At 42.1% G+C, this 21,885-nt stretch overlaps 3 protein-coding genes across 9 annotated transcripts; all 3 read right to left on the bottom strand.

The window, feature by feature from the left end:
- Positions 1-1,309: 1,309 nt before the first annotated feature.
- LOC311148277 (serine/arginine-rich splicing factor 6-like) lies at positions 1,310-5,340 on the bottom strand. Its single transcript, XM_084185188.1, has 6 exons — positions 5,148-5,340; positions 4,400-4,554; positions 3,019-3,143; positions 2,680-2,882; positions 2,485-2,553; positions 1,310-2,319 (listed from the first exon to the last, which is right to left on the bottom strand). Exons 1-6 carry the CDS (start codon positions 5,252-5,254, stop codon positions 1,965-1,967), a joined length of 1,014 nt encoding a protein of 337 aa, XP_084041314.1. The 5' UTR covers positions 5,255-5,340; the 3' UTR covers positions 1,310-1,964.
- A 697-nt stretch (positions 5,341-6,037) lies between these two features.
- Positions 6,038-12,686, bottom strand: LOC311148274 (mRNA export factor; the record flags this gene model as incomplete). Of its 5 annotated transcripts, none has more annotated exons than XM_084185179.1 (13): positions 12,611-12,686; positions 11,734-11,852; positions 11,506-11,610; positions 11,298-11,390; positions 11,126-11,212; positions 10,872-10,958; positions 10,396-10,467; positions 10,001-10,129; positions 9,661-9,767; positions 9,482-9,557; positions 9,168-9,362; positions 8,959-9,044; positions 6,038-7,173 (listed from the first exon to the last, which is right to left on the bottom strand). In XM_084185179.1, coding segments are annotated over exons 2-13 (1,119 nt in total). In that variant the 5' UTR covers positions 11,815-11,852; positions 12,611-12,686. The 5 variants fall into 5 exon arrangements, with proteins under 5 accessions (XP_084041305.1, XP_084041308.1, XP_084041306.1 ...); XM_084185182.1 differs by having other exon boundaries at positions 10,022-10,129; XM_084185180.1 differs by lacking the exon at positions 12,611-12,686 and adding an exon at positions 12,136-12,262.
- On the bottom strand, positions 12,412-19,560 carry LOC311148278 (eukaryotic translation initiation factor 2 subunit 2-like). Of its 3 annotated transcripts, none has more exons than XM_084185189.1 (9): positions 19,470-19,560; positions 18,819-18,999; positions 18,429-18,529; positions 16,431-16,563; positions 16,127-16,227; positions 15,811-15,959; positions 15,496-15,552; positions 15,294-15,379; positions 12,412-13,653 (listed from the first exon to the last, which is right to left on the bottom strand). In XM_084185189.1, the coding sequence occupies exons 1-9, from the start codon at positions 19,482-19,484 to the stop codon at positions 13,478-13,480; spliced, it is 999 nt and encodes a 332-aa protein (XP_084041315.1). In that variant the 5' UTR covers positions 19,485-19,560; the 3' UTR covers positions 12,412-13,477. The 3 variants fall into 3 exon arrangements, with proteins under 3 accessions (XP_084041315.1, XP_084041317.1, XP_084041316.1); XM_084185191.1 differs by having other exon boundaries at positions 12,412-12,686; XM_084185190.1 differs by lacking the exon at positions 12,412-13,653 and adding an exon at positions 14,354-14,741.
- Between the last annotated feature and the right edge of the window lie 2,325 nt (positions 19,561-21,885).

The raw sequence follows: 21,885 nt of genomic DNA, 5'->3' as shown, positions 1-21,885 counted from the left end.
GTGAGGGGAGTGGGATCTGCTTTTTTGGCTGAAACATCCAGCTCCACTTTGGCACTCATGGCAGACCTCACCTACTGCCTCTGTAAAGAGATCATAACAATTTCACATATTAGGATTGCAGTGCTAAGGGGCCTGAATGTCAGAAGGGTTACAGGCCATATTATCCATCCCCTGCATCCACAGTATTATGTTCTCTATTAACATTAAATATCAGAATATAGGGGACAATTCCCTGTATATATATGCTGCCATTTTCTCATTTTAAGAATTTAAAAAATGCTGTGTGCGATTTCTGAATTATTGTGGGGATTTTTTAGAAACCTTTACAATTTAATGAATTACTTTTATTATCACTTGACAGCATTGGAGATAAAGTACATTCGGAGAAAGGTTTATTATTTAAAAATAAACAATTTAATTGTGAGGACATCTGTCGATGCTTTTTGACAACGCTGCTCTTCGAATAACAATTGAAAGTAGAGACACAAAGCAAAATCGAATTATATTATTAATTTACCAAAAACACAGCAATTCCGCTGTAAAATGGCGGAGGACCATAAATCCTTGAAGCTATTTGAGAAAAAAAAAGAAACTCACTACAATTTTTGAAAATGTACAAAGCAACCAATCCTGGCAAAATTTCAAATGAATGGCATCGCTCCATGACATGCAGCGACAACAATAATACAATACCGTTTATGTTGCGGACCGTAGCCTATTATATGTTTCCTGAGAACTATCAAATATGACACAATATATTGAAATCTTACATTATTTGCGATACGAAATAGCTTTATGGCTAATTATGTGTATGCATGCTGGATATCAACCACAATAAAATGACAATTGCCATCTTACCATCTGCAAGTTATAATTTCAAGATTCTGGAGCGCTTATTGCATGCATGTCAAAGCATTATAAATGTATATCAGCTGACCAATTACAAATTGAATTGGGGACTCAATTTAGCTTACCAGCGGTTTCTCTTGCGGATCAGAATCTTACGCATGCGCAGACCACCCACAGTGGACCCATGTTCATTTAACCAGAAGAATGTATAGCGCCAACTCAATAATAAACGACTGCACCCCAAAATATTAAGGGAATTACATAAAAAGTCACACTCTCCCCCCACCGCTTTTCACGTTTATACAATGTGTTATATAAACACTGTACACCATTTCACCGTAAGGAAGAATCAATAATAATTTTCATAAATGATATAGAATTCAGTTTTTCGTTTTTGGGCCAAATACGAAAAAAAGCAGTGCGTTGTGTCATCATGGCAGCAATATAAATCAGAACCCAGCAATTTTCATAAGAACATTTATTAAATGTACAATAAAAAAATGGAGATGGTTACAAGTAATCAGACGTCTTCTCATGTGGGAAAGGGTAGAATCTGTACCACTATACCCGGTTAAATCTCCTAATTGAATGCCAAAAAACTGCTTGTCTTCAAGATGTACATGCAAGTACATTTTTTTTTTTTGGGGGGGGGGGGGGTCAAAAACCAACCTTGGCCTCAATAGATGTAATTACTCAAATCATGAAAATTACAAATAAAGTCAAACGCCACCCTGAGGTAAGCAAAAGCAGACCAGAGGAATGAATACAAATAATAACTAAAAAAGGACATGAAAGAAAAAGGCCGAACTTGTTTTAAATACAAAGCCATTCAGACAAGCTCCCCCATGTACAAAACGTATTAATAGCTGTAATCTACGATGTGCACCCCCCCCACAATAAAGATGACTAAATCGTTCTTATGCCATGTATAATACAATGTCAAGATCATAGTTTAGATTTTTAAGTGCCAATGATAGCACCGATTAAGACTGAGCAAGCCTTGATTAACCTGGTGCTGCGATAGATCTGTTAAATCAAATAAGAGCTGCTCCTATACATCCAGATTGCTCTAATGGGGAACATGTGGATGAAGCAAAAACAACTGGGCAATGCCTTTAATCTCGGGAAGCTGATCTAGACCTGGAGCGAGATGGGGAGTGGGAGACAGATCGCTTGTCCGGAGACTTGGAGCGACGGTCAGCTGCTGGGGACGGGGAGTGAGAGGATGGCTCCTCCTTCCCATTCCCCATGGGGGATGCCGAGCGGCTACGGGACTTCTTGCTGGCCAACTTCTCCTTGGAGCGGCTGCGGGAATCCCGCTCGGATTTCACCTTGGAGCGGCTCTTGGAACGGGACTTGCTTTTGTCGGAGCGGGATCTGGATTTGCGGGTGCGAGAGTGGGACCGAGACTTGCGGGAACGGGACTTCCTTCCAGACCTGGAGCGACGCCTCTTGCTGCGAGAATGGGATCTACAGGGGGTTGACGATTGGTTACAATCATTATGAAAAATAAATAAATAATTGTATGCACTCACTAACTAAGTCGCTCTGGATAAGAGCGTCTGCTAAATGACTCAAATGTACCCATATTGACCAATCTAAACCATCACTTTGTAGACAGGGGGGCCATCTTACCGGGAGCGGGATCTGGAGTTACTCCTGGAGCGGCTGCTCCTGCTACGAGAGCGACGTCTGCTGCGAGACCTGCAGGAGGGTACAAGAATACAAATGTCACACATCCCTTTAAAGTGACAACAGATGGGAAGCAGAATGTTGGATGAGAAATTCATCAAAACTACTCAAAGAGCAGGGTGGTGTGTAGAGCCTCACCTGGAGCGGCTGCCAGAGTAGGAGCGGCGGCGGCGAGACTTTTCCTCCACCAGGCGGATCTTCCTTCCGTTGATGTCCGTGCCGTCCAGCTTGTCCAGGGCCCTTCTCATGTCCGAACGCGAGCCGAACTCGATGACACCCTCGTTGGTACGCTCCTTGTGGGCGTCAGCGTACGTGACCTCTCCTGCCTGGCGCATGAAATCCTGTAGAGGCAGAGCCACTCCGCTGAATATTTCCCAAATGTTTCAGAAACAAATGGCCTGCCATGGACAGTAACTGGCAGTTTATCTTTAGTGCCTGTCCCTCACCTACAAATATAAAATTGTCCCAACAACTCACCTTCAGATCCTGCCAGCTGCAGCGGCTGGACAGATTCTCAACGATCAGCCGGTACTCAGTACGGACAGGTGGCCCGTACTTATCCCTGCCAGTGCGGCTTCTGCTGCTGCTGTAACCACTACTACCTTTAAATGACAGGTTATACAAAAAGTCAGCAAAACAGAGTGGCATATAGGCATTTCACTCAGTGGATTAGACCATAAACAGAGAATGCAGCTACCAGAATAAAAGGTGTGGTAATGTTTAACCTAGGTCCTGTAAGATGTCCATCTGGACCCATTCTCAAGACAAACCTCTTAATAAGTGACTGAGGTCTTAAAGCCGTGGCATTTGTTGTCTTAGTGGATGTCAGTTTATATTCTCCTCACTGTATCGCCTCTGAAGTAGTTCACTGCTGTGCAAAGAACACCACTGCATCTGTTACCAGCAACATACAGCCAGTCTGACAAATGTTTAATAAGTGCAATTCTTTAGCCGTACAAACAAATGGACATTGATGTTCTTCTTCTTACAAACCATTGAATCCTGAAAGACAAATAGAGGCTCCCACAAAGTCGCTGTCAAAAACTTGTATCACATTTAGTAAGCGTGTCAACTGACATAACGCTACAAAAGTTTTCCCCATGACTTAGCCTAACCGGTTGTCAAACTGGGGGCAATTCAGTTGGTTTGCCCACTTACAGCGAGCGGTAACATGTTTTTGACTTAAAGCCGCCCCACTTATTCTTTCAACATAGAAACCAATGGGAATCCTCACCATCACCCCTGGTCTATTGGCAAAAGGATGCTGTCATCATGGCTTCCGGTTAGGTCAGCCAAGGGTCAAGGGGCATAGGTCACACACACATTGTAAGGTGAAAGCCAAGGCCAAACGGGACAGGCAGTCTCATCTTAGCCAGTCATCTTAGCCTCAATGGACTCGGACTCAGCCTCAGCCCGCAGCTGGACTCTTTCAAATTGAAACATCAAGGACTTTGTTAATGCTGAAATCAAACGTAAAATACAATTCACATGTAATGGTATTTAACGATACAGCTAGGCTATATGGTGACAAAGCCGTGACTTCATAATAGCTAAATACAGTTGTTTATAGGTGTTTACAATTCCACCAGGAAGAAAACACTAGAAACATGGTTTCATTACATCTAAACAAACAGTAGGTGATGTCTGCGCCAAGTTGGGTCAAACTTAGACCATACTCAATGGTGACACTTTTATACTAACATTAATTACTTTATCGCAATGGTGAAACCATTGAGTATTGGCGAGCTAGGTCAAACTCCACTTTAGGATCACAGGTCTGTGTGTATACGGTCCACATTCACATTTCCTTGATCCATTGGGAAAGGGCAGAGGGAACATTGAAATAGATTGCACTTACTGCGACCACCCCCGCCACCACTATATCCATCTCGGTCGCGCCGCGGTCCTCTGGCATGTTCCACGGTCACACGCTCCCCGCACAACTCCTTGCCATTCAGTTCATACACTGCGTCGTCCGCATCGCGATTGTCATCAAACTCTACAAAGCCATATCTAAAAGATTAAAACAAAAAGTTAATAACCTTGTATTCGGGTAGCATAACTGCAAAACGAATGAGTTTTAAGTCGTTTATACTCATTTCAGACAGAATATGTGGCATATTTTAACCCATACTCGTTTAAAATATACCCCAAAACTGGTAAAAATAAATAAAAAGTTAGCATGGTAAATTAGTGGGCTCATTGCCTGTGCATGAAAGGGGCTTTTGAGGAAACTAGCTAATTGGCTAACTAGCTAACGTTAGGGTAGCGAACAGTTACATGGCAGCAAAAAAAGAAAAAACTGTCTGCAGTGCAGCCTAAACAAGCAGCCATTTTGAACACGCTAACGTCAGCTAGCTAACGAAGTTCTTTACAAAAAAATGAAATGCTTTAGTAAAGCAAATTTGTGCATCTAATAATCACAAATGTTATCTAGTTGCTATTACATGCACGAATATCAACGCAAATGTGAATGTAACTAGTTATTTCACTTATATGTTTTGGGAGAGCTAGCTAGCCGAAACCAAGTAGCTATGAAGCTAATGTTAGCATGCCAGCTATTTGTTGTTCAACTGATTCTCTTCATATGATCAACTTGAATTTACCCATTTTTCAGATCAATTTCCATAACCTTTCCGTAGCCACTGAAAAACCTCTGAATGTCTTTTTCTCGAGCATGATAACTCAATTTTCCAACATAGACGCGAGGCATGACTATTGATCCTCGGTTGACTTCACAAATTGATAACAAAATGCCGTTAACAAAAGAGATGTCGCCGAGGAGTTCGAACGTTTTATGTAGACCATGACGTCCAGAACTATCATCGCGAGAATACACGAATTCACACTCCAGAGTCTGTGTCATATGCCGCGTTCATATGCTAGTCGGAACTAGGAAACTCGGACATTTCCGAGTTGCCGATTCGTTGAACGCTGCACGTGTATAACTATAACAATAACCATTTAGCACGTCGGAAATTCAAGTTTCCTAGTTCCGACCAATACGTAAACGCTGCAACAGACTGTAAAAAATGGATGATCTAAACCTGTCAGTACGTCTGTATGTCCCAGTATCCCTAAATTATCATTGTCTGTAGTAGTCGGTTACTAGAATATAGAACCAAACTGAATTTCCACCAGCATTTTTCAGTCTATCGTACAGAGTAGTTTAGTTCTGTATTCTAGTAGCCTACTATAGACAAGGAGAATTGAGATACTGGGACCTGCACACATTGATGCCAAATGCGTGTCCTTTTCATAGAACTTCCTTTAATATAAATCGAAATGGGTAAAACAGGGTAAAAATACAACATGTTCAACAATAGTGAATATCCTTAGTTTAGTTCCAGGAGCCCAGTATACCATGTACATATATGTTCTATGCATTCCTATTTGCTTAGTGTTCTAAACGTTGTGCCCCACTGCACTGTGTATGTGCAAGAGTAGAATAGATGAGCATGAAAAAAGGTGTTGTAAAAACCAGTCGGATAGAAGAACAGCTTAACTTGTCTTTATTTACTCATTTATTTCATTCTTCAATGTCATTAAATTGTACAACAATGTAACATAGGAGAAAAAAATATATTACCATGCAATCATGGTATCAGTTACCAGGTTTCCATCCAAACTTTTTATGTGAGTAAAGTACGTCGGATAAAAAATGTAATGACAGGCCCGATGGAAACAGCAAATTTGTCGAACTTCACAAATGTCGACAAAACAAAATATGCTAGACAAGGTGACATATTTTTGTGTCTGTAAACTTAATTACGCTAGTAATGGCGGTGGAAATGCTTTATGCGTAAATATTGATATAATAACCATCATATCGAAGTAAACTTGGAGTCATGCGATGAAATAAGTTATGATGAACTGCACAGGGTGGTGAGTGCACGGTAATGAGCTTTGATGCTACTTTCCAATAAATATTGAGGGTCTTATTCTGGTGACATGATCTATGCTTGGCTGCCGTTTGATAAATAAAAATAATCTTGCTCTTTTGACCATAATAATCTCATCATGTAGTAGGCTATACCCACACTGTATCTGCGAGCTGTCGGCTAGAGCGCACATGCTTAAGGGCACATTCGCTATATAACAACATTTTTAGTGACAAAACCATCAATAGAGTTGAAAATGCGATGGAAACCCATTTAACTTGTATTTTTTATTTAGTACATGGGAATTTCACCGCAAAAGTTATTTTTATGTGCACTATGTCATCACGCACAGCCTTCTATCCACAACAAATCAATTGGATGGAAACATCTCTGGTGGGAAAATGTGCATATTGTTTTTAGATTTTGTTTTAGCAGATTTTAGAATATTCACATGAAAAGTCTGTCGCCAATTCGATGGAAACCTAGCAACTGACAATAGAAAATAAAATATCAGATATTACAAAACAATATCATCTCCTCACTCTCCAACCCCTATTGGAATGCCTGTGGCTGGGACAGAATAGCCAGGCCAATTCCAAGCAGATGAAAGACCTCAAGTGATTGGTCTTTTTGCAAGCACAACAGCTCCACCATTGGTGTTGGCACAGGATAGGAACAGGGTCATGCAGGCATGAGGTGTGTGTTTGACAACCCTCCATTTTGCAAACAACAGGCGAGACACTGGACAAATCTAGAGACATGAGAAAAATTTACAAAAAGTCATTAAGTCTGTTGCTTTCAAGTCTTTGCTTGTCCGCCAATATACAGTGCTATGAATAAGTATTTTCCCCCTTTCTAATTTTCTCTACTTTTGCATATTTGTGATACTGAATGTTATCAGATCTTCAACCAAAACCTAATATTAGATAAAGGGAACATAAGTGAACAAATAACACAACAATTACATATTTATTTCATAAACAGTTTTGCAACACCCAATTCCCCTGTGTGAAAAAGTAATTGCCCCCTTACACTCAATAACTGGTTGTGCCACCTATAGCTGCAATGACTCCAACCAAATGCTTCCTGTAGTTGTTGATCAGTCTCTCACGTCATTTGGAGGAATTTTGGCCCACTCTTCCATGCAGAACTGCTTTAACTCAGTGACGTGTGGGTTTTCAAGCATGAACTGCTCGTTTCAAGTCCTGCCACAACATCTCAATTGGGATTAGGTCTGGACTTTGACTAGGCCATTCCAAAACTTCCAATTTGTTGCTTTTTAGCAATTTTCATGTAGACTTGATTGTGTGTTTTGGATCATTGTCTTGCTGCATGACCCAGCTGCGCTTCAGCTTCAGCTCACAGACGGATGGTCTGACATTCTCCTGTAGAATTCTCTGATACAGAGCAGAATTCATGGTTCCTTCTATTAAGACAAGTCGTCCAGGTCCTGAGGCAGCAAAGCATCCCCAAACCATCACACCACCACCACCATGCTTGACCTTTGGTATGATGTTCTTACTGTGGAATGCAGAGTTTGGTTTTCGCCAGGCATAATGGGACCCATCTCGTCCAAAAAGTTGACTCAAGTTTGCCAAAAAGCACCTGGATGATAATCAAGACTCTTGGAAGAACGTTCTATGGACAGATTATTCAAAAGTATAACTTTTTGGACGACATGGTTCCAGTAATGCCTGGCGAAAACCAAAACTCTGCATTCCACAGTAAGAACATCATACCAAAGGTCAAGCATGGTGGTGGTGGTGTGATGGTTTGGGGATGCTTTGCTGCCTCAGGACCTGGACGACTTGTCTTAATAGAAGGAACCATGAATTCTGCTCTGTATCAGAGACTTCTACAGGAGAATGTCAGACCATCCGTCTGTGAGCTGAAGCTGAAGTGCAGCTGGGTCTTGCAGCAAGACAATGATCCAAAACACACAATCAAGTCTACATGAAAATTGCTAAAAAGCAACAAATTGGAAGTTTTGGAATGGCCTAGTCAAAGTCCAGACCTAATCCCAATTGAGATGTTGTGGCAGGATTTGAAACGAGCAGTTCATGCTTGAAAACCCACGTCACTGAGTTAAAGCAGTTCTGCATGGAAGAGTGGACCAAAATTCCTCCACAGCGACGTGAGAGACTGATCAACAACTACAGGAAGCATTTGGTTGGAGTCATTGTAGCTAAAGGTGGCACAACCAGTTATTGAGTGTAAGGGGGCAATTACTTTTTCACACAGGGGAATTGGGTGTTGCATAACTTTGTTTATGAAATAAATAAAATAAATATGTAATTGTTGTGTTATTTGTTCACTTATGTTCCCTTTATCTAATATTAGGTTTTGGTTGAAGATCTGATAACATTCAGTATCACAAATATGCAAAAGTAGAGACAATTAGAAAGGGGGCAAATACTTTTTCATAGCACTGTACATGTGGTTCTAGATTTCTTATGCATAGAATGTCTTGCAAAGGTCACCATAGAGGTGCTCAAAGGCGATTAATGTGTTGACAATCACAGGCAGTCTGACTCACCATTTCTTGTTCCGAGGTTTCAGCTCCTCAGTAGCATTACGCAGGAAGATGTAGTTCTTTTTCTGAGGGTTGTAGTACTCATGCCCCTGAGGTTTAACACAAAGATGTATACATTTAACTTATTAGAAATATTGCCTGGCCATTTTGAAGGAATAGAATGAGTCTTAAAATCAACCAATCATAACATGAGGTGCGAGACAAAATGTTACCTTTGACCAGTCATAGCTAGAGGCGTAGGCAAAGATGTTGCCATTGTTGTTGAACGAGCAAGCTGTGATTGGCTGGTCCAGCTGCTCCGAGGTCTTCAGCTTGGTGCGGGCGTCTTTATCCCAGAAGCTAAAGCGACCGTCAGACCCAACAGTCGCCAGTGTACCATGGACAGGATGGAAGGAGATGGCATTCACCTGTTTGATCAGAAACAGCAAGCTGTTTGCATGAAAAACACCCCAACATCTTACGCTTCCTACTGACTGTAGCCAAACTGATATGATAGCAGGGTGGAGAGAGCACAAGCTGGACTCACAGCATAGATGTCTTGCGGTGTGGCTGTGTTGGTTCCATTCGACCTGTGGCACTTGAAGGTGAAGTTATCCTTGGCTCTACAACACAAAAACACACAGTGTGGTGAGTAGGGTGCCATGGGTGATAGCTAAGGTCTTTCTCACAGTTTGTAAGGAAAATCACACGGTTTGTGGCACTCACGGGTTAGGGGGGTTGATGTAGTGAATGGCGACCCGCCCTTCAATGCTCCCAAGAGCAAATCCAGCAGGCTTGTTCTGTTTGTCCTTAAAGATGGCTATGCAGCGGTGCTGATACAGGGAGACGGAAGAGTTGGTGTTAGGGTGTACACTACAGGCATTAACTACTCAATAATAACTGATAATCAATGGAAACGGCACTCTGTGAAAAGGTGAGTGTAATATGTGCGAGGCAGAAAAGTGTGTATGTACATTAGTAGACAGTCCTGTAAATGTGTTGGTCTTTTTTTTATTGAACCTTTATTTATCCAGGAAGACCTGTTTTAGGGAGACCTGTAAGTCACCTGGTATGTGAAACCAGTCACCTGGTGTTTGAGTGGTGAGTCTATCCTCCTGAACTCAGACGGCTGGTTCTCAAGCTGATATACAATCAAACCTCGCTCTGCAGACGCTACCACTGCCATGGGGTACACCTGGAAACAACAGCAGTCAGCTCACCAATCAGCAGACAACACATAATAATAATAATAAGCCATTTAGCAGACGCTTTTATCCAAAGCGACTTACAGTCATGTGTGCAGACATTTTATAAAACCAGGACACAGCACACTTATCTAAATGTTTTGAACATTTAACTGCTGAACACAATTCAAATCACTATTCAGTCCTCGCTATTCAGTTATTATAGAAAACCACTTAAAGAATATGAATCACTGGAGCGTTAGCACTAGGTCCTCACCACGTCTGCACAGTAGCACCTCTCCGGCAGCTGCAGGGACATCATTGGGTTGGGCGAGCGGGTGTCCCAGAACTATATGAGCAAATCAAACAAGTGAGCAAATTAACCATTACAGTAAGTAAGATAATTACATTATTATCCCCGTGCGTGGGGATATTTTTTTTGCGGCACTGTGTACATTAAAACATATCAAGCATACAATGACATAAATACAAATATAAACAATAAATACAATGAGAATAGAAAAAGTGCAATTCATGGGTATTTCATAATGATTCAACTGTACACATCAGTACACCGTCAACAACAATGTCAACTGTAGGCCAGACGTCATTCAGGAGCTTTACTGCCACTGGGATAAAGGAATGTTTGGCTCTATTTCTTTTATGCCCTGTATAACTATATAATAACTATGATATAAAATAGATGATCATTTTGGAACAAGGATTGTTTCCAATACCAATCATTTTTCTTACCTTCAGAGTTTTGTCCCAGCTGCCTGTCATGATGCAGTTGTAGTTGGGGGCTTTGATCCAGTGGACTGTTCTGATAGGAGCGTCATGCTAAGAGGAAACACAAATCAATACCATTTCTAATCTGATCTAGGTTCAACAGAACTTGTCATAATGTAATCTAGGGAAGCGATTCCCCTCTGTTGCACAGAGAGGTGATGAAACTACCATTTGAAAAATAACACTTAAAAACAGTTTTCATAGTCTGAAATATTTACCTGTGCGATCTGTATTGCCTGGTTGCTGTTGAGATCCCACATTTTGGCAGTCTTATCACAAGACGCTGTGAAAACCTTGCTTCCGTCCTGAGAGAGCAAGGGAACGAATAAGTCAAGTTTCATTCAAACACCTCATATGGTTCGTAAAGATATGTGATGTGAGAGGGCTTACTTCGCTCCAGCAGACATCAAGGACTGGACCTGTGTGCATCTGCTGGGCTTTGGGGACTGTCTGCCCATTGTCCTGTACCTCCCAACACCTCACCTGGAAAAATGGAAGAAAACAGTCACGTGTTACAAAGTGAATGGTTTTAGACTCATAACAAAAAGGCATGCATCTGAAGTGAGCACTTGAAGTGGAACATAATGACTTGACTCACATCATTGGCCCAGGACCCCCCTATCAAGAAGTTCCCTGGCATGGCAGGGGGACTAAACGCCAAGCAACTGATGCTGTCATCTGGGGGTGAGGTTACTTCCACATCCTATATGAGATCACACATTATTCAAATTAATGATACCTCTCAGAACAAGTTCTAATAATCAACTAGATTAATCATTAAGCAGGTTACTGAAAGGGAATGTTCTTTTCTAGCTAACTACGTTACCTTCATTGGGTTGTGTGTGTCCGTGGTTGCCGCTCCGAATCCTCCCGCGCCAAACCCAGCGCTTGGCCCAAACAAGCTCATGACGTTGGATTGTCTTGAGCCAACACGCGGTTACTAATCTGAAATAGTACACAATAAACAGCATTACAATACTGTGAAGTTATTCGATTAACCTTTACATGCATTAGTGATATTATACATACATGATAATAATGAAAGAGGACCATTAGCTATTGGACTTCAGTGGCTAGCTAAATGAATGGAGGTTGCTCACAAACCATCACGTTGTTCACTTAGCTAGCAATACATCTGCACCCAAGCCACCGCTGTGACACTAAATAGCTTACTTTTGTCGCAGGGAAATGCAATAGTTTCAAATGTGTACATATCGAGTTTGTTTACCTTTTTTTACGTTGAAAAGTAGTTTGGTTCAAGAAAACGCAGCGCTGTGAGCTGAATAGGAAGTGCATTCACTGCACATGCGTCCGCAATTTAGGTTGCGTTCCAGGGAGTCTTCATTGCAGTCTCGCTGTTCAGATAATCACGTCTCACAATTCAATCATTTTTTCATTTAAAAAGTATTTTGATCCGAATCCCTGGTGATATGACTACCTAGAATGAATTTGTTCTAATTCCACCCGTTTTCATATAAAAACAAGTTTTGCTCACTTTCAATGATAAATTGCATGATAAACATTTATTTGGGTTTTATCAATTCAAGAAAATCAATAAGGCAACAGACAACATATTGTCTTAAACACAGTGATGGGAGAAAGTTAAATATGTTATTTTTGTAAAAATCAGCTTTTAAACAACAAAGAGACTTTGTATATGCTATATGAACAAATCCGGAGTATCTTTGATACCATGTGAATACCTTGTAAGTTTCTTGTTTGCTATTTGAAATCAACAACCTCTCATATCCCAGGTGACAACGCAGAAGGATGTGTTTCCTAAGTGTAGAGGAACGGAAGTCAAAGTTAAAATCTTGTCATTGCCTTAAAAGCGCACACACACACACACACACACACAATAAATAGATGTCATTGTCATTTCTCCCACATATTCTGTAGTCTCAGTTTGAAAGTAATGTACTCTTATTAGAGGACATCCAGCTATTTCCACCCACTGACAGTCTGCTATGATACTATACAGATCTCAGATAAGCCTGTAAAAGCAGTAGAGGGTAAACAAGCTGCCGAAACTGTACTGGCTTGAAGCAAGCACAGTTCATGCAGCTATGGTGGATGCGTAGCCAGGCCCGTACAGTATGGCTTGGCAGTGCGAAAAGGGTACATACATGATACTGAAACCTAGCTCCTGGAATGCATCTTTAAAATGTTTGTTTCCACACCACTATGCTTCAACTAAAGGAAAGTCAATATCAATTATTTTGTCATAATAGCTTTGTCTTTATGATCCAATATGTGGGCTACATACGATTGAAGAAATGTGGGAAAAGGCTCACTTGGAGGGAATAGAGAAGCTCTGAAAGAATCTGACACAGCTGAGAAAACTGAAAATTGGGGGTTTGCCTGCGAAACCAATGCACCTGTGCACAGCTCCTTATGACCTGCAAGTCCTTCGAGCCTCAGAGCATGTAGCTTTTTTCTCTCACACCCTGGGCATAATGCAGCGACAACAAACCCCCTCAGACTCCAAACAAAAGTCCAGTTATCAAGGGCATCCAATGCTCCGGCCCTTGGGCGGGGTCAGAGAGGGGGAAGCCAGGGTTGGGGTGGCCTTAGTTAGCTTTGGCACGGAGCTGTGCCCGCTTGCCTGTGACAGCCTGGAAGCCAGTCTTGATGCTGGCCACGGAGCAGCGTGAGTGGCAGGTCTCACACTGGAGGAAGTAGAGACGGGTGTCCTTCTGTAGGATGGTGTCAGGGGAGTGACATGTGTGACAGGTCACATATTCCTCTGCAAGTCAAACACAAAGTCAAGATGAGGCGCGCAAACATGACACCGAAAAATATGTATATTGTAGCTACAAGTGAAGGATAACTAAACTCAGCAAAAAAAGAAACGTCTCTTTTTCAGGACCCTGTCTTTCAAAGATAATTTGTAGAAATCCAAATAACTTCACAGATCTTCATTGTAAAGGGTTTAAACACTGTTTCCCATGCTTGTTCAATGAACAATGAACGTTAAGACACTAACAGCTTACAGACGGTAGGCAATTAAGGTCACAGTTATGAAAATGTAGGACACTAAAGAGGCCTTTCTACTGACTCTGAAAAACACCAAAAGAAAGATGCCCAGGGTCCCTGCTCATCTGCGTAAACGTGCCTTAGGCATGCTGCAAGGAGGCATGATGACTGCAGATGTGGCCAGGGCAATAAATTGCTATGTCCGTACTGTGAGACGCCTAAGACAGCGCTACAGGGAGACAGGACGGACAGCTGATCGTCCTCGCAGTGGCAGACCACGTGTAACAACACCTGCACAGGATCGGTACATCCGAACATCACACCTGCGGGACAGGTACAGGATGGCAACAACAACTGCCCGAGTTACACCAGGAACGCACAATCCCTCCATCAGTGCTCAGACTGTCCGCAATAGGCTGAGAGAGGCTGGACTGAGGGCTTGTAGGCCTGTTGTAAGGCAGGTCCTCACCAGACATCACCGGCAACAACGTCGCCTATGGGCACAAACCCACCGTCGCTGGACCAGACAGGACTTGCAAAAAGTGCTCTTCACTGACGAGTCGCGGTTTTGTCTCACCAGGGGTGATGGTCGGATTCGCGTTTATCGTTGAAGGAATGAGCGTTACACCGAGGCCTGTACTCTGGAGCGATTTGGAGGTGGAGGGTCCGTCATGGTCTGGGGCGGTGTCACAGCATCATCGGACTGAGCTTGTTGTCATTGCAGGCAATCTCAATGCTGTGCGTTACAGGGAAGACATCCTCCTCCCTCATGTGATACCCTTCCTGCAGGCTCATCCTGACATGACCCTCCAGCATGACAATGCCACCAGCCATACTGCTCGTTCTGTGCGTGATTTCCTGCAAGACAGGAATGTCAGTGTTCTGCCATGGCCAGCGAAGAGCTCGGATCTCAATCCCATTGAGCACCTCTGGGACCTGTTGGATCGGAGGGTGAGGGCTAGGGCCATTCCCCCCAGAAATGTCCGGGACCTTGCAGGTGCCTTGTTGGAAGAGTGGGGTAACATCTCACAGCAAGAACAGGCAAATCTGGTGCTGTAAATGAGGAGGAGATGCACTGCAGTACTTAATGCAGCTGGTAGCCACACCAGATACTGACTGTAACTTTTGATTTTGATCCCCCCTTTGTTCAGGGACACATTATTCCATTTCTGTTAGTCACATGTCTGTGGAACTTGTTCAGTTTATGTCTCAGTTGTTGAGAATCTTGTTAGGTACATACAAAATTGTACACATGTTAAGTTTGCTGAAAATAAACGCAGTTGACAGTGAGAGGACATTTCTTTTTTTGCTGAGTTTAGATTATATGCATCTATAACTATTCTTTACATATTTTGCTCTGGGTCACCAATACATCAATATAATATGGATTCCTGTATAATTCCTACTTACTAATATATCTTCTCAAGACATTTTCAATCTGTTTCTGTTGAAATCTTCCTTTGATCACAAGCTGATTATTTCCATCTATGGAGCCACTGCAAAGAAAATAAATGCAATAGTCATTCATAAAAACAGGACTTAATAACAGAAGTCTGGATATTAAGATTTCCATTGCGAAATCTGCAAAAACAATAATACTAGGCCACTTTACCTTGTCCCCAGCTCAGCCAACAAAAATGCCAGAAGATGTTTTGGCTGACGATGCAACCTACAGAGAACAATAAATTTACATTTTAGTCATTTAGCATAACAATACATTTACATTTTAGTCATTTAGCAGACTCTCTTATCCAGAGCGACTTACAGTTAGTGAGTGCATAAATTTTTCATACTGACAGTTTAGTGCACGTCCAATGTACTACTAAGCAATACTACTGTAACAACACACTTCAATCATCATATACTGTAGCTCTCCTGTGGGATGTAGAAACTTGAGTCCCTAAAGTATGTAGAATGTTTGACTCACAGTTTACAGATATCAGTGAAGTTGACAAACGAGGTCTTCTTAGTGCCCACTCGGACCACCTGAGGGGGCTTCATAACAAACTTTCTCTTCTCTCCAGCCACCATGTCAGGGTTCTTCTCCCGCATGATGTTGAAGACACGGTTCAGCAGCTGAGGAGGACATCACAATATGATCATCAGACTCTCTCAAACTGTTGCAACTAGAATTGCAGGGACAAACAGCCTGAGGCTGGGGCATGCCTTGAATCAATATAACCAAATGCCCTTTGCAATTTTATTTAAAATCATCTTAACTGAATTGAAGTAAGTAGGCCTACCTCGTCATATGTGTAGTCTCTGTCTGTCCCTACCCACGCCGGACCAGACTGGGAGCTGAATGAGATGCCTTTATTGTTTTTCCCAGCATCGTCCTCAAGAGCTCAAGCAAAAACACCACATGGTCATGTTTTAACAGATACAATTACACTAATTGAAAGGAAAGTATAAGACAGATATCAGCATTCAATAATAATAATAATATTAACAATATATTTAATTTGTATAGCGCTTCTCATTCCAGCAAGAATCTCAATGACGATCAAGACACTGCCCGTCACTAATGTGAATAATTAAATCCCATACCATCGTCCTTCTCAATTATCTCTCCTTCCTCATGGAAGTCGACCTTCTTGGACTTCTTTTTCTTTGCTGGCAACTGAAGATCCAGGTCAACCTCTTCCGCTGCCTCGCTCTGCTCTCCTTCAATTTTCAGCTCCTGTTTTTAATAGATTGGGAGAACCTGTCAGCAAACCTTAATACAATGGCAAATTAGATGTGACAAGACTCAGCTCAAAGTAGAGATTCAGATAGAAATGTGGTGCAACAAAGTCTTGGAAATAAACACAAGGCTGTTAACTTCAATATCACGTCAATATGGCTCCCATAGACATGACTCCACTCCAGGTAAACACACAGTGTAAATTACAGTGCATTCGGGAAGTATTCAGACCCCTTGACTTTTTCCACATTTTGTTACGTTACAGCCTTATTCTAAAATGGATTCAATTGTTTTTTCCCCCCTCCAAACTACCATAAAGGCCTGATTGGTGGAGTGCCTCAGAGATGGTTGTCCATCTGGAAGGTTCTCCCATCTCCACAGAGGAACTCTGGAGCTCTGTCAGAGTGACCAAATTGTTTTTTCCCCCCTCATCAATCTACACACAACACCCCATAATGAAAAAGCAAAAACAGTTAAAAAAAACTGAAATATCACATTTACATAAGTATTCAGACCCTTTACTCAGTACTTTGTTGAAGCACCTTTGGCAGTGACTACAGCCTTGTATGACGCTACAAGGTTGGCACACCTGTATTTGGGGAGTTTCTCCCATTCTTCTCTGCAGATCCTCTCAAGCCTTGTCAGGTTGGATGAGGAGCGTCACTGCACAGCTATTTTCAGGTCTCTCCAGAGATGTCCGATCGGGTTCAAGTCCGGGCTCTGGCTGGGCCACTCAAGGACATTCAGAGACTTGTCCCGAAGCCACTCCTGCGTTGTCTTGGCTGTGTGCTTAGGGTCATTGTCCTGTTGGAAGGTGAACCTTCTCCCCAGTCTGAGGTCCTGAGTGCTCTGGAACAGGTTTTCATCAAGGATCTCTCTGCTCCGTTCATCATTCCCTCGATCCTGACTAGTCTCCCAGTCCCTGCCGCAGAAAAACATCCCCACAGAATGATGCTGCCACCACCATGCTTCACCGTAGGGATGGTACCAGGTTTCCTCCAGACGTGACGCTTGGCATTCAGGCCAAAGAGATCAATCTTGGTTTAATCAGACCAGAGAATCTTGTTTCTCATGGTCTGAGAGTCCTTTAGTCATGTGCCTTTTACTGAGGAGTGGCTTCCGTCTGGCCAAACTACCATAAAGGTCTGATTGGTGGAGTGCCTCAGAGATGGTTGTCCTTCTGGAAGGTTCTCCCATCTCCACAGAGGAACTCTGGAGCTCTGTCAGAGTGACCATTGTTCTTGGTCACCTCCCTGACCAAGGCCCTTCTCCCCCGATTGCTCAGTTTAGCTTGGTGGCCAGCTCTAGGAAGAGTCTTGGTGGTTCCAAACTTCTTCTATTTAAGAGTGATGAAGGCCACTGTGTTCTTGGGGACCTTCAATGCTGCAGAAATGTTTTAGTACCCTTCCCCAGATCTGTGCCTCAACACAATCCTGTCTCGGAGCTCTACAGACAATTCCTTCGACCTCATGGCTTGGTTTTTGCTTTGACATGCACTGTCAACTGTGGGACCTTATAAAGACAGGTGTGTGCCTTTCTAAATCATGTCCAATCAATTGAATTTAACACAGGTGGACTCCAATCAAGTTATAGAAACATCTCAAGGATGATCAATGGAAACAGGATGGACCTGAGCTCAATATCGAGTATCATAGCAAAGGGTCTGAATACTTATGTAAATAAGGTATTTCTGTTTTTTATTTTTTAAACATTAGCAAAAAAATCTTAAAACCTCTTTTCGCTTTGTCATTAAGAGGTATTTTGTGTAGATTGATGAGGGGAAAAAATATTTAATACATTTTATAATAAGGCTGTAAAAGAAGGGGTCTGAATACTTTCTGAATGCACTGTATATAACATACCTTTATCCCCTCCTCAATGTCATTATCAAACACTTTCTTGGACTTCTTCTTCTTTTTCTTCTGGTTGAAAAAGTTCAGGTCATCAAGATTGTCGGATTGCTCTAAAGATTTGAACAATATTGTAAATTCAAGATGGTCTGCTGTATCACCTATCAGAACACTACTGATATTGGTCTTCCTGCGTTCCTCCCCCGTTCCAATCATGACAGATTACTGGTCTAGAAGAGCAGAAAGTCACTACTGGGACATTTCGCATTTCCTCTGTTCCTTGTTTCCTCTCCGCACTTCCCTCTGACATTTTGAGTAGGAAGTGAGTGAAGGATGGAAGGAGAGGACCAAAGAATTTGAGGAAAGACCATTGAGATCTTTGTCAGGTGTGAGCCTTCCTACCTTTCTTCCTTCCTTCGTCCTCGTCCAGGTCGAACTCTCTGTCCTCCCCACCGTTCGGTTCCACACCCTTGGCCTCCACCTGCCGTGTGTCCTCTGCCACTCCGTCTCCACCTTCTTCTTCCAGTATGAAAGGCTTCTTTTTTTTCTTCTTCTTTTTGGTCATGTTGGGGTCGAATAGCATCTGATGGGAGAATTAGACCATGATGATTAGCTTAGACCCAGTGTGATTGAAGAAAAATAGCTGTTTGTTGATAAACATTATATTTCCTGTCTAAGACTAGTTCTGGTACAATGTGTACATACTAGTTATAGAAAACATTGACATACACACACAGCTAACATAAGTTTCCCAATTCTAAATAATGGTCAGCTTTAATAGCTACAGGAATAGACTTGCAGCTAGCTACCTAGTATAGCTGACATTTGGTCACTAAATTGAGTACGTGATTAATCTTTTCATTAGTTAGCTAGCCCACTAGCCAAGCTCTCAACATGTGTGAGTGGTCTGCTGTTTGATATACTGGTGGGAAAGCCTTGTACTGGAGGCTGAGGCCAAAGTCATTCAACAACGATCGCCACTAACGTCACTGGTTTATCTCCTTTTCCCCGGTCAATACTGATAATACACCATGATAAAAAGTAATAGTTTACCTCGTCTCCTGACATGTTAGCGGAAAGAACGATCTAGGAAGTTTTTTTATCCCCCGATCAGTCTCACTTCAATTCGACGACATTTCTTGCATCACCGGTAGATTACCAATGCGCAATCCTTCACTAACGTAATGACGTCAAATATTCAGGATTGCCAGGTCTACCTTCGATTTCTAGCCCAATGACCACTCAAATAACCCACTCAAAAGGCCTGAAAACTAGCCCAACAATTTTTTTACACAGCAAGGGATGACTTGCCACATTTATACACTAAACCCTTATTCCATAACGTTATCGAGCCAATTAAGAAGGAATATCGACATAACTTGTAAAAACGCTAGAAGCAAAATTCTGTTTAATCAAAAATAATAATTAGAGCTATGAAGTGACATAATAAAGGAATTTGAATATGTCTCAAGATAAACGATCATTCACCATTATTAAACTCGCCAGATCATTAACCATCAATGGATGTCGATTTAATCGTTTAACTGCTATGATTAAGCAATAAGGCACAAGGAAAAGGGAAGTGCCTGGATACAGCCATTAGCCGTGGTATTTTAAAGAAATCCCTTTTGCGCATGTGCATAACTATATGTACATAGTTATGTGCATAACTATAGTCACTTTAACTCTACCCACATGTACATATTACCTCAATTAACTCGATTAACATGTGCCCCTGCACATTGACTATGTACCGGTACCCCCTGTATATAGCCTCCCTACTGTTATTTTATTTTACTGCTGCTCTTTAATTATTTTTTATTTGTATTTTTTACTTAACACTTATGTTTCTTAAAACGGCATTGTTGGTTACGGGCTCGTAAGTAAGCATTTCACTGTAAGGTCTACACCTGTTGTATTCGGCGCATGTGGCAAATACAATTTGATTTGATTTGATCCGGCAGGAGAGTTTGAGTGATGAAAGTTGGACAGAGGATCTCGAAATCTCTGAGCAAGAAACACTTGGACGAACTTTAAAAAACGAAGATTAGGCTATTGTGCCTTATTATGGCTAGATGTTAAGACTATAAATAGTTATAAATGGCCCATTTGCGAGAGATTGACTTGTCATTTCAATAGGCATAGGCTACAGACTAAAATCTGGGTTTATGATTGTATTCAACTTTCCCCTGATAGGCCTACATCTAATTTCAGATAGTCTACAGTAGCCTAGGCAAGATGTAGGCAAGATATTATCTGAACCATTTAGCAGCTTGATTAGTTCAAAATGACAGGCTTATTTATTCAACGTGAATAGCAAGGTGATTTCAAGGTAAGAAGTGCTTGTGTTTCCCAATAGCCTGCTGAAATAGGCTACTGAGGATGGGGTCGTAATTTCCATCACTGAATTAAACATTAATAATATGTAGGCTATATTCACTTAATTCAGAACTAAGAACAGATATAGCCCCTGGTTCACCCCAGACTTGACTTCCCTTGACCAGCACAAAAACATCCTGTGGCGTACGGCATTAGCATCGAACAGCCCCCGCGATATGCAACTTTTCAGGGAAGTCAGGAACTAATATACACAATCAGTTAGGAAAGCAAAGGCTAACTTTTTCAAACAGAAATTTGCATCCTGTAGCACTAACTCCAAAAAGTTTTGGGACACTGTAAAGTCCATGGAGAATAAGAGCACCTCCTCCCAGCTGCCCACTGCACTGAAGCTAGGAAACACTGTCACCACCGATAAATCTACGATAATCGAGAATTTCAACAAGCATTTTGCTACGGCTGGCCAAGCTTTCCACCTGGCTACCCCTACCCCGGCCACCAGCTCTGCACCCTCCGCTGCAACTTGCCCAAAATAGCTTCCAACACTCTACTCAGCAAATTGGATGTAGTCTATAACAGTGCCATCCGTTTTGTCACCAAAGCCCCATATACTACCCACCATTGTGACCTGTACGCTCTTGTTGGCTGGCCCTCACTACATATTCGTCGCCAAACCCACTGGCTCCAGGTCATCTATAAATCCCTTCTAGGCAAAACCCCGCCTTATTTTAGCTCATTGGTCACCATAGCAACACCCACCCGTAGTATGCGTTCCAGTAGGTATATCTCACTGGTCATCCCCAAAGCCAACACCTCCTTTGGTCGCCATTCCTTCCAGTTCTCTGCTGCAAATGACTGGAACGAACTGCAAAAATCTCTGAAGCTGGAGACACTTATCTCCCGCACTATCTTCAAGCATCAGTAGTCAGAGCAGCTTACCGATCACTGCACCTGTACACAGCCCATCAGTAATTAGCCCACCCAACTACCTCATCCCCATATTGTTATTTACATTGTTATTTGTTTTGCTCATTTGCGCCCCAGTATCTCTATTTGCACATCATCTTCTGCACATCTATCACTCCAGTGTTAATACTAAATTATAATTGTAATTATTTTGCACTATGGCCTA

This window comes from Coregonus lavaretus (genome assembly GCF_964263955.1).
Source record: "Coregonus lavaretus genome assembly, chromosome: 20".
In the NCBI taxonomy this organism is placed as follows: Eukaryota; Metazoa; Chordata; class Actinopteri; order Salmoniformes; family Salmonidae; genus Coregonus; species Coregonus lavaretus.
This window is presented reverse-complemented; position numbering and strand designations above follow the sequence as displayed.